The sequence below is a fragment of the Lipotes vexillifer genome, unplaced genomic scaffold (assembly GCF_000442215.2).
Source record: "Lipotes vexillifer unplaced genomic scaffold, Lipotes_vexillifer_v1.1 scaffold263, whole genome shotgun sequence".
NCBI classification, from domain to species: domain Eukaryota; kingdom Metazoa; phylum Chordata; class Mammalia; order Artiodactyla; family Lipotidae; genus Lipotes; species Lipotes vexillifer.
The window spans coordinates 3,320,525-3,332,923 of record NW_006796752.1 but is presented as its reverse complement, the minus strand read 5'-3'; the positions used below and the strand labels follow the sequence as shown (position 1 = coordinate 3,332,923).

The 12,399-nt window shown below is 46.0% G+C and overlaps 1 protein-coding gene across 1 annotated transcript in view; it reads right to left on the bottom strand.

The window, feature by feature from the left end:
* Positions 1-6,052: 6,052 nt before the first annotated feature.
* EIF2B5 (eukaryotic translation initiation factor 2B subunit epsilon) overlaps positions 6,053-12,399 on the bottom strand; it is a 9,591-nt gene continuing 3,244 nt past the window's right edge. Inside the window, exons 5-16 of the mRNA XM_007468936.1 lie at positions 11,894-11,974; positions 11,544-11,621; positions 10,708-11,020; positions 9,678-9,823; positions 9,311-9,452; positions 9,084-9,185; positions 8,795-8,902; positions 8,568-8,658; positions 8,140-8,263; positions 7,198-7,323; positions 6,658-6,768; positions 6,053-6,482 (exon numbers count right to left, since the gene is read on the bottom strand). Coding sequence (XP_007468998.1) covers positions 6,423-6,482; positions 6,658-6,768; positions 7,198-7,323; positions 8,140-8,263; positions 8,568-8,658; positions 8,795-8,902; positions 9,084-9,185; positions 9,311-9,452; positions 9,678-9,823; positions 10,708-11,020; positions 11,544-11,621; positions 11,894-11,974 — 1,482 coding nt within the window. The 3' untranslated portion in view covers positions 6,053-6,422. The remainder of the gene's footprint in view (positions 6,483-6,657; positions 6,769-7,197; positions 7,324-8,139; positions 8,264-8,567; positions 8,659-8,794; positions 8,903-9,083; positions 9,186-9,310; positions 9,453-9,677; positions 9,824-10,707; positions 11,021-11,543; positions 11,622-11,893; positions 11,975-12,399) is intronic.

The following is a 12,399-nucleotide window of genomic DNA, read 5'->3' as shown; positions in this document are numbered from 1 at the left end:
GGGCCGGGCCTTTCCGGCGGCGGCGGCGGCGGCGGTCGGCGCGGCCCAGCGGCTCAGCCCAGCTCCGCGGCCGGCCGCGGCGCCAGCTCCCTTGTTCTCCGGCCGCTCCCGGGTCCCAGCGCCGCCTGCCACCGTCGCGGCCGCCGCTTCCGCTCCCCACTCTCTCGGCTCTGCTGGCGACGGCGACTCTTCCGGTGGCCGCGGCCCTCCCGGCTCTTGGCTGCAGCCCGGTCCACTCCCCGCCCCCGACCCAGGCGCGGCTCCGCCCCGGCGCGGGCCCACCCCCGGCTGCAGCCGAGCCGCGCTGGCTTCGCGGCAGACGGCCTGGCCCTCGGCCGTACCCCGCAGACACCCCGCCCAGCCACCCGGCGGTGCTCAGCTCCTGCGCTCTGGTCCCAGGCCCAGAGGGGAGCGTGGCGGCGGTCGCCTACGCCCCCAAGGATGGAAGGGCAGCTATCTCCAGCCCACGTTCCCGGACTCTTCAAGGCCCTGGCTCTGGACCCAAGGGGGATCGGCTGCTTCTCTGCAGCTGGGGAGGGATGTAATGTAGGGGTCGCTTTGCTTTCTGAGAAGGGACGGGGGGCGCGGTTTTGACCATGTATCGCTGGAGAAAAGGGACCTCGACATGGCCTTTTAGGGTCTGTTGAGAAGCATAGCTGCTATCACTGAGTCTACCAAACAACTCCTTAAGGTCAGAACAAGATCGAGTTGATTCCTTCTTATAATTTCAGTACCTAGGTGTAAAGCAGTGGTTTAATAAATTGAATGCAGAATGAGTACAGGAATGAAGATGCGTGTGAGACTGGGACATGAAGTCTCAAGCCAGAACTATAACAGGGGAAAGAGTAATATGGGTGGTCAGAGAAGGCCTCTTCCATTTGAGTTAAGACCTAGAACTAATGAGGAAGCAGCTATAAGAAGGTCTGGTCTGGGGGAAGAGCATTCTAGGCAGAGGGCACAGCGAAGTATAAAGGCCCAAGGCAAGATAAACTTGCCAAATTTGAGGAACAATAAGAAGGCCATTGTGACTACAATGATAGTGGTAGATGAGGCTGTAAAGGTAGACTGGGACCAGACCACATAGGTCCTTTTAAGCCACAGTAACAAATATGGGCTTCTCCCACTCCATTTTGTATACTGTTGCCAAATTAGCATTTCAAGATGAAGGACCTCTTTCAGACACCCCTTCAACTCAGAAACCTCTCCACATTCCGCAATGCCTTCCAAATATCCTTAGCATGATATTCAAAGCTCTCCATAATCTAACCTCTACCTACCTTTACAGCCTTTTTTTCATTATATTCTGACTAAAGTTTTGACTTAAGCAATTCAACCTACTTGCCAGCCCCTGCACACACCTTGTATATTTTTATTTCATACCTTTCCCTCTACTTTAAAATTTCATCAAAGTAATATGTGTGCATAGACAAATATTAAGAAAACTTACAGCAGTCCTGTCTCATTTCCCTCCCCACCCCCGTGTACTTTTTTTTAGCTCATATTATTTCTTGATATATGCATTCTAGACATTACTTATTGATTTCCAATTTTGATTGATGTATTTACCTTTCTTCCACCTCCCCCTAACCTCTTAAAATGATAATATCACATTTTTTGGTTAAGATAATATAGTACTTATATTACTTATAAGATAATATAGTATTGACATTTTGACTATGAATAAATGCTTCCTTTACAACTTTTCCTCCTGGCATAATCATTTTTTTAAAAAATTAATTTTTGGCTCCGTTGGGTCTTCGTTGCTGTGCGCGGGCTTTCTCTAGTTGCTGCGAGTTGGGGCTACTCTTTGTTGCAGTGTGTGGGCTTCTCATTGCGGTGGCTTCTCTTGTTGCAGAGCACGGGCTCTAGGCGTGTGGGCTTCAGTAGCTGTGGCTCAGTAGTTATGGGCACACGCTTAGTTGCTCTGCGGCATGTGGGATCTTCAAACCCGTGTCCCTGCACTGGCAGGTGGATTCTTAACAACTGTGCCACCAGGAAGTCCCAGCATTAATCATTGCCTTGCTTTTTCGTTTTTTTTTTCTATAGTGTACCTATCATTAAATATTTCCACATACTCTAATAGGTTCTCAATTCATATTTTATTCATTCAGTCCAATGTATTAGATAATCCGTTTTCTTTCCTGGGGGCTTCCATTCCATTGCTCTGGTCTGCACTGCTGGCTGTCTCAGCCTGTGAACAGATGTCATCCTGAGACTTCTCTGCATCATTCTCAGAACTCCCTTCACCTCTCATCTGTGTTGGATCCCAGTTTCTTGGATACTTTACTCCTTTGTTTAGTAAAGCACATCCTTTGGTAGTTCCCCTTGAAAGCATGGGAAATAAAAACTTGTGGCGGGGGGAACTATAATGGAAAAGAATCTGAAAAAAGTATATATTGATATAAAACTGAATCACTTTGCTGTACACCTGAAAATAACACAGCATTGTAAATCAACTATACTTCAATAAAAAGTTTTGTTTTGAAAAAAATTTTTAAATTTGGGGAGAAACTTGAAAAGATGAAAGTATGATTCTGAGTTGAAAGTAATTTTCCTTCAGAATTCTGAAAGCATCACTCCATTGTCTTCTAGCTTCCAGTGTTACTATTTAGTGATCAGTTTGATCTCTTTCCTAGGCACTTGTTTTTAACTCTGTCTTTAGGAAGTTCTATTTAACCCTGGGGTTCTCAAATTTCTTGGTGATGTGCCTTGGTGCTCATTCACTGTGCTAGGCATTGGGCGAGCCCTACCCATCTAGAAATTCAACAATATTTTCTTGAATTATTTAATAACATCACTACCATACTTCCTTTCTTTCTGCAACTCCTGTTAGATGTTGTACCTTCTGGACTGATCCTTTTATCTTTTTCTCCTTCATCATCCATTTCACTTTATTTTCAAATGATTTCACCTTTTTGTAAGATTTTAACATTTTCAAACTTTCCCCTATCCAATTGTATAGGTAAAATATTCACAATTTAAAATTCAATAAGTATATAAGGATGGACATATAATTTCCCTATTTGGTTCTGTAGTCCTCCAGTTCTCAGTAGGAAAAGAAAATTCATATAGTTTTTTAATTTCTACGAGCTCTTTTGTTCTCCAATTCTTTTCATAGCACTTTATTCATAGACACAGTATTTTCCCTGAGTTTTGAGAATTATAGCCTTTTCCCCCCCTAAAGTTTTCGAAAAGCTCCCTACTTTGTCAGTTTCCTTGGTTTCAATTTTGTTTTGGTCTCCGCCTTTCATATGTTGGAAGTTTCTTCAAATGTTTGGTGGCCTTTAACAGTCTATTCACATGTAAGAGTGAGATACTAAAAATCTGTTTGGAAGTTCTGTCCATGTACACAGGCTTATTAACTAACAGGCTTCATTGTCCAGTGTATGGTGAGCAGAGGAAGATGGCTTTTTTTTTTTTTTTGAAACAAAATTCTAAGTATTTGTAGGCCTTTGGTCTGCAATTATTTAGTTAGTTTTGGCCTGGGGGTATAAGCCAGTGTGTGCTGACATTCAGAGCCCTACCACTCATATACTTTCATTTAATCCCTCATTTTCAATCTAGCCCCTCAATCCCATCCCCACCACGTCTCCTATCAAATCCAGAGGTTCTAAAGATTTATTTTCCCTGAGGTTCTGAAATTTCGTGGTGTTACTTTGTTCATTATGCTGGGCACTCATGGGCTCTTGTCAGTGTAGAGACTCATGACCTTTGGGTTTAGGAAACCTTCATAGATATTTCTCTGAAAATTCCTCCCCACCATTTCTCCAGACTAAATCTCCCATTTCTCGCAGAGGAGTAGGGGTAATCACTTGGTTGGATCAGATGAAGTGGGGACCTGGGGGAGCTTTTTCTCATACAGATCTTTGTCTGACTCTCCTCCATTCCACCCCCAGTTCTCAGGACCCAATCCTTAACCCCTCTACTGAGCCTTTTCTGGCTTCAGAAGGGCACACTGGTTTGCTTCTTGTTAATAACCACCTCAGCAGGTAGAGCCCATCTCATTCTGCTCTGCTAGGTCAACTTTCACCCTTCCGTTTATTTTTTTCCCCAAAATGTTGATGTCTCTCATTCATTGTTGTCACCTTCTGTTTTCCTTATCATTGAGTCACGTGCCTTTTTTGAAGAATTCCTTTGTTACCATTTGAAAGTGATTTTGGAGTAAAAAGCTCATGAGTTTTTTCTTTTTTTTTGGCTGCTCCACAGCACAAGGGATCTTAGTTCCCCGACCAGGACCAGGGATCGAACTCGTGCCCCCTGCAGTGGAAGCACGGTGTCTTAACCACTGGACTACCAGAGAAGTCCCCAAAGCCCATGTATTTAATCTGCCATATTTAAATGGAAACCCTTTGCTTTGCTCATAATGTTCCCTCTACCCTTTCTATTTTTTAGGCCACTCAAGTATCACAATCCTGTAAGCCTTCCCTAATCACTGCAACTAGAAGGAATATTTTCCTCCTAAAAAGTTCTATAGGCCACTTCTGATCTCTGCCACCCATCAGGTATAAATCAGAGGTACCCTACAGTTGCTTGTATTTAACTGCCCCAATTAGGTCCATGCCATAACCTTCATATGCTCTCTAGTCACTAGGTCCTGTATTTGACAAAGGAGAAACTGAAATTTACTGAATAAGAAAACTAAATTAAGCCAAACCCTGGCCAGCCTCTTTAGAAATACTGAGTAATGCCCCTTAATACCCCTTAGTACAGTTCAGTATCCCCTTCCTCATCTTACTCCTCTCCACCCAACTGAAATGAAGAAAAGGCAACCATTTTACCTGTGATGTCCAGGAGGGCCACTTGTTACCAAAGACATCTGCTACAGTTTAAGTGTTAACAGAGCAAGGTTTATAGGAAAGCAACAAAGAGCTCAAAAAGGTGAGATAGAAGGGCCTGTCTCATGTCTGAGGTTAAAGGAGACAATATAGGTGACAAATTCCAGCTCTAGAGTCCAATAACAAAGCCTTGCTCTATCAATTACCAGTTACAGGACCTCTATGAACTTCAGGCTCTTCATCTGAAAATGGGGATAAGACCTACTTCATAGGGCTGATATGAAGGTTAACAAAATAACACATGAAAAGTATTTAGCAAAATGACTGGGGACTTTCCCTGGTGGTCCAGTGGTAAAGAATCTGCCTTACGATGCAGGGGACGCAGGTTTGATCCCTGGTCAGGGAACTAAGATCCCACATGCCTCGGGGCAACTAAGCCTGTGTGCCACAACTACTGAGCCCGTGCTCCTCAAGTAGAGAGCCCACGTGCTCTGGAGCCCGCACCACAACTAGCAAGAGAAGAAACCCGCACGCCACAACTAGAGAGAAGCCCGCACGCCGCAATGAAAGATCCTGCATGCCGCAACTAAGACCCGATGCAGCCAAAAATAAATAAATAAATAAATAAATGTATATAAAAAACAAATGTCTGTCATGCAGTAGATACTCTCTCAATATTAGGGGATGGCCCATTTCACAGGTTCTTCCTCTGTTCTTAGGATATCCATTGCTGGCTTGGGGTTGTATTTGCCTCTGGGGGCAATTTCCCTTCACTGAGACACCGAATATGCTGAAGGAAAAAGAATTCTGGATTATGAGGCTCAAGTCCTTAGCTTTACCCCTCAAGAGTCATGAGACCTTGAGCAAATTCCCTTATCTATAAGATGAAAAGCAGCCCAGCTTCTCTGACAGTAGTACTAGATCAAATGGACAGAGCATGTGACAGACTGGCAGTGGTTAATGGACTTTACATATGCTTGGCATCATCACCCTCTGACAGAAAAGTGTTCGGACTAGGACTCTACAGAACTAGGTTCAGGCACACCACTCCAGGACCACAAATTGGCCCACAAAGTCTGGAAAAGAATCTAGGCCCTCTACCACCATGGCCATGGCAATGGTCAACTAGTGAGGCACCACAGTCCCACCTAGTGGCCATAACACCCCTCTTCTCCCTCTCCACCAGGTGTTAAGAAAGGCTACCACATCAGAGGTTGAGAACTCTTTGTTGACCTACTTCAACTGCTGATCAGTCAGAGTTGGAGAGAAACCAAATATACCCCTCTCTCTGTTTTTTAATATTAACAAATACAAGCAACAGAGAGGGCCAACTGCTCTCTGCTGTTCCCTGAGGGGAAACCAGAGCACAAAGCTGTTCCTCTGGCCTTCCTCTAACTGCAGGGCCTGCCTAGCTCCTCCTTAGGCAGAGTTGTTATCCAGCCCAACTTCCCTCATCTCAACTCCCCAGTCAGGATGGGAGGCACATGGCTGCTGGCGGTGGGAAGAATACTGTAGTTCCAGCCTCTGCTCCTTTAAGTCTCAGCTCAGATGGTGGTCACTCATCCTTCTGCAACTAGCCTCTCACTTGCCCTGGCCCAGAAACCAGGAGGGCAATCAACCACACCCACAGGAGCAGGTAGTGCGACTTCAGTCATCTTCAGATGACTCCTCTTCTGCCTCTTTTAGCCACTGGATGAACCTCTGCAGCTGTAAGGAAGCAGAGCGGAGAGCTACTGAGGGAGGGGCACATAACCCTCCTTTTCCCCTTAGCAGATAAACAACTCTAACAACCAGAGTCCCAGGGACCAACAACCTGGAGTCTAAGGCCAGGAGCCAGGGAACCAGGCAACCACTGCAGTGACAGGAAGGCAGCCTGACTTACCTGCTGGTTCTTGCGCAACTGCCGGCCCTTGTCAGTTGTATCCCTTTGGCTGAACCAGCTCAGGATTGTTTCCTCAGCCAGGATCTCCAGCTGGTACAAAGCCATCAGTACCTGCAGAAGGCCAGCAGAGGAGATGAGATCTCAGGGGCCTTGCAGGGTTCAGCGAGACATAATGGATAACAGAGGAAGAGGCAAGATCCAGTGCCTCTCTACCAGGCCCTCAGCCTCCTTCTACACACGGAGCAGCCTCCTCCAAAACAGATAAGAATGAGCTCTTCACTCTGATACTGGGACAGGTCTGACCTCTGGAACTGTTGCTGGGTAGTGCTTTGCACATTCCCAGGGCAACCTCCAAATGGTTGCCTTACTAGTTTGGCTCCAAGCTGTACTATCCCAGCAATAAGCACAACACTAGAGGTGGATGAAGCTGTTAACCAAACTCCATACGGATTCATGTCAGTCTATTTTGTGTCTCCATGGAGGTCACCAAGGCCTGTTTCAAAGTAAATGCAGGACTGTGGGGCTTGACGTGGTATTCACCTTGGCCATGGAAGTACTAAGAGCTTCATGCTCCAGGAAGAAGTCCTCAATGGCTGCCAATGCTTCCAAATGATCAGCTGCACGCTTTATGTAGTTCCTAAAAACAGGGCTCCAGGTCTTGAGCAACTGTGGAAAAAAGGAGAAGGTGCAATATATTCCTGAGCATGCACTTACACCTGGACAGCAAAGAAAATCAATATTGATAACATGGGTCTTTCAAGACAAGATGGGGAGTTCCCTGGTAGTCTAGTGGTTAGATTTCGGCACCTTCACTGCCATGGCCCAGGTTCAATCCCTGGCTGGGGAACTGAGATCCTGCAAGTCACATGGCAAGGTCAAAAATTTAAAAATTAAAAAAAAAAAAAAAAAAAAAAAAAAAAACAAGAGGGAGATGATACAGGTTCTGTGGAATTATGTCAGAGGGACTTGGGAGTGCAAAAAATTAAAAAAAAAAAAAAAAAAAAAAAAAAAAACAAGAGGGAGATGATACAGGTTCTGTGGAATTATGTCAGAGGGACTTGGGAGTGCTGGCATTCAGGACTGGGGAAAAAGAAATTTCCTAGGGAAGGTGAAGGGGGTCAGATGCTGCAGGCTCCCTCAGAATACCTGTTTCCAGCCTAAAGGTTCACCTCATTCTGGTCAAATCATTTTCAGTCAGACAGTATGACAGTCCAGGTCTATTCTGGGTATACCTTTGGGATCTAGTACTGTCTGAATACTGGAATCTCAAAGGCCACTCAGTATTGAACCTAACTTGACTCCCCTGGACCAGCCAAACCTGCTCTAGAACCTAATCTGTGTCCAGAGGCAAGGAGAAAGGAACCACAAGTAACATATATCTCACAAGACCTTCTACTCTTGATTTCCTTTAAAGTCAAGCCCAGTAAGGATGTACACCTGTCTCCACCCAACCCCTCGTACCCAGCCCCAATCTTTGCTTACGGGAATCAGCAGGGCACAGTAGCGGTTTGGGTCGAGTGGGGAATCCATGTGTTGCAGGGGGAACTCCAGGACCACATGGCTCAGCACCTGCATCACCTCCTTCAGGCTTATGTTGTAGGCGTACCTGTGGGGAGACTGGGGTGACACCAGGGCCTTCATTGGCCCTTTCAGCATACTGTAGGACTATGACTTTGGCAGGACACTGGGGGAGAGAAAGTCAGATGCAACAACATGGAAAGAGAGGGTTTTGGGAAGAGGAAGTCTATGCTGAGGCAAAAACATAATGTTCTCCTTGCTCCAAATGCTACTGGCCTTGTCCAGTTGGGATGTCGAGGGAACAGGTTCCTATTTGGAGAAGAAGTAGGAGAGAACCTACACCTGCCTGGGATTACCCCGAGGAGGTGAGAGTAAGGAGGAGCTGCTCTTACTTGAGAGAGTTGATCTCTAGGACTAGATTGTCACAAGAAATGTTCTCCTCCTTGCCCCGCTGTAGAGTTCCCAGGACTTCATTCTGGAACACTAAAATCAAAGCAAGAGTAAGTTCATGGGCCAATATCACTCCAGGATGCTTTAAGTCATCCAGTTCTGACTTTATGCCCAACCAAACTGGAGGTTTTCCTCTTTTGTCCCAGACACTGCTCCCCTGGCCACTTACCTTTGATGTCATCCATCTGTGGGGAGCCTGCCCGGCTATCTAGCTCTTCAGAATCCATACTTCGCTCACTTTCAGTTTCGCTCTCTTCTTCCATGTTGATTTTGAGTCCTGAGAATCCATAAAGGGTGAGAAAAGAGAAAAATATTGAAAGAGCCATTGACAGAGAGCAATATTTCTGCTCAGTCTGCATAAATAAAGTAATGAACAAGTAGTCTGATTCTGAAGTGTTCAATCTCCCTCAAAATAATCTGATTTAGAGGGTGGGTGGCAGGAATAAGGCTTAGCTCACCCCACAGGTTCTGCCGTAGTTCCTCCTCTTCCTCCATGTTCATGTCTGCTGTTTTCCAGAGGTAGCCCTGGCCTGCAACTCCGACTTCTGCTGGATTGTAACCTGGAAAAGGCACGGATCTTTAGCAAAGGCCCAGTAGAAGCACCAACCCCTTAGGGGAAACCTTGGTTTTTCTATGGGGCAGAGAGACACACAGATAGATGCCCCACACCTGCTGAGCCTCACACCTTTCAGCTTCACTTTCTCCTTTTCTTGGTCAGCCCCAGAATCATCACTGAACTGACTATCATCCTCATCATCTTCTGCATCGGGAGGGTGCAAAGAGATCACCGAGCCCTCAGGCAGCGTGATATCTGGGCCTACCACCACCTGGAGGAGAAAAAAGGAGTGGGTGGCACAGACTGATTAGTGTGTTGGGGAAAAGTACATCCTGAAAATCAGAGTAACTTTTTTTTACCAAGCCAAGTAGAAGGTAAATGAAACCACTGGATTGGGACTCTCAATTCAGGCTGGACTGGGTGGACATAAGGCCCCTTTCTGGCTCAGCATAACCACTCAACTTGGGGCCTATGTGCAGTGTGGAACAGGTCTTACCTGGGAAGTGAGGACACAGTGTGGCTTCAGGATAACTTTTTCCTTGACCTCAGCATTGTCACAGAGCACAGACTGACGGATCTGTGCTCCAGCAGCCACTCGGACGCCCTGCCATAGGAAGGCCTCATCCAGCACCACATTATCACCTGGCTCAGGACAGGAAGGATTCCTGGTCACCCAGGGCCCCAATTCCAGACCAGGCCGTTTGTGGAGAATGGGGCTGACTGACATCAGCACAGCTCCCCCCCAGCTCTACTACTCCATCCCCAATTCACCAGGAATACCCTCTCCCTCTCTAAGCTTGGGCCAGAGACGCCTGACTACCCTCCACCAGGTTTACAAGAATTACAGACTATATACTGGACTTAAGAACCTGAGAACCCTTAAGATTTCTGGGGACTCCTTGAGCTCAAGAACCTTATTAGAATTAAATCCAAGCCTAAAAGTAGAACCAAATTATTCCACCTCTTCTTGTACATTTTAGAATTAGAATCTTATTGTTGTTCTTTTAAAGGGGTGGTTCCATTAGAAGCATCACTTTCTCATAACCAAAGTAAGTTACTAAGAGTAGAAAGGACACTGGACTTAAAATCAGAACACTCAGATTCAAGTCCCAGCACTGCCTCTTACTAGCTATGACCTTGGGTGAGACAACCTTACAGCTTTTTTGTTTATCTATAAACTTATCTATAAATAATACCTACCTCACAAGGTTTTTAATAATGTATGCAGAAGCCCTTTGTAAACTGCAATGCACTAAACAGACGTTATTATTGCATGTTAATTATCCAGTTGGTCCTGAATGTGAATATAGGGTACCCTGAAATGTGAAGAATCACCCAATAACAGGCTCATAGTCCACAAATTAAAGTATCACTGTTTTTACGTCCCTATTTCTTCCTTTATTAAGGCAGCCACTCTAGTTCCTTATTCTCTGGGACTGTCCCTCTGTATCCTTTTCTGGAGACATGGGGTTCCCCCAGGTTCCTGCTCCTAGGATGGCCAGCTTGACCTCCCCACGTGTACTCACCAATGTGACAGCCGGGGCCAATGACACTGTTGGTGATGGAGCAATTGCTGCCAATGACAGTGCCAGAGCCCAGGAGCACATTTTCCTCCAGTATGCTGCCATGACCCAGGCTGACCTCAGGCCCTCGGTAGATGTTGTGTCGGGAGTGAGTGCAGCTTTGGGTTGTGCTGTCAGTGAAGTTCGCCTCTGGGGTGAGAGGGTAGACCCATCGGCGGATGACGTCAGCACAGATAGCAGCATACATGTGTAGGTTGGAGACCCGGGCACCATATTCCTTAGTTGTCACATGCATGTGGATCTGGTTTCCTAAGATCTGAATGAGGAGAAAAAAAGAGAGGTCACCCAAGCAAGCAAGAGAGAAAGAACATCGCAGGTATAATTGTATTCTAACTTTCTTAAGTTTCCTACTGCCTCTCAATGTCACAGCCAAATGGCCTGAGACTTTTCTCTGTATACTGCTTCCCTCTCCTCTCCAGCTCTTTTCCTTTCTCCTAAGGTTTAATAAAACATAAAAGGGGACCAAAACTCCCCCAACCCTGCCCAAGGGAAAACAAACTTTCACATTATGTGTAATGGTGGATGTTCATGTTTTTAGCAATTAATCTGTTGATCTTGAGATGTTTTTAGTATGTCACCGGTGGTCAGATGGTATTGGGGATCTGCCAAAAACCACAAATGAATCTTTTGCTTTTGTGTGTCAGTAGGGTCTACTGTGCCCTAAAAATGGGCAGAATAAAAAAGCAAATGGAGAGAGAAAAAAAAGGGGGACCAAATTTATCAGCATTGAGATAAAATCACAGCCTTCTTCTAAAGAGGCATTGGGAGCCTTTTCTTACCTCTTCATTTACTAACAAGCCTCGCACAAAGTCATCTCGAGTTTGGTAGTCGAAGTTGTCTGTAAAGAGTTGAGCCACCTGTGTGGGGAAGTCAGAGGGGGCCAAGATTAAGCACTATTCTCTGGAAGCAAACACAAGCTCCCCAGAGACCTATCAGACACTATGACAGCAGGATATGGGCCAGAATCCCAAAAAAGTCTGCCAATAAGATACTGGGGTCAAGATGATAGCATCTATTTGCTGTAGATAAGAGAAAGGAGAAGAAATATACCCTGGCCTTTTAAGGGGGTGATAATACACTCTCAGAGTTCTACTCTTTAGATCTGTAGCCTTGGCCCTGAGGAGCTCACCTGAGGAGAGCAGATGCTGATATGACAGTCAAGTAAATCATAGCGAATCTCCACTCCATCTCCACTGCCCTGGAACAAGCTCTGTGGGGAGAAGTCAGAAGGACTTTATTATTATTTTAAAATAAATTTATTTATTTTCTTTTTGACTGAGTTGGGTCTTCATTGCTGCGTGCGGGCTTTCTCTTATGGCGAGCAGGGGCTACTCTTTGTTGCGGTGTGTGGGCTTCTCACTGTGGTGGCTTCTCCTGTCGTGGGGCACGGGCTCTAGGCGTGCGGGCTTCAGTAGTTGCAGTGCGTGGGCTCAGTAGTTGTGGCTCACGGGCTCTAGAGTGCAGGCTCAGTAGTTGTGGCTCATGGGCTCTAAAGTGCAGGCTCAGTAGTTGTGGTGCATGGGCTTAGCTGCTCCATGACATGTGGGATCTTCCTGGACCAGGGCTCAAACCCGTGTCCCCTGCATTGGCAGGGGCCTGTGCCACCAGGGAAGTCCCTACAAGGACTTTAACTCA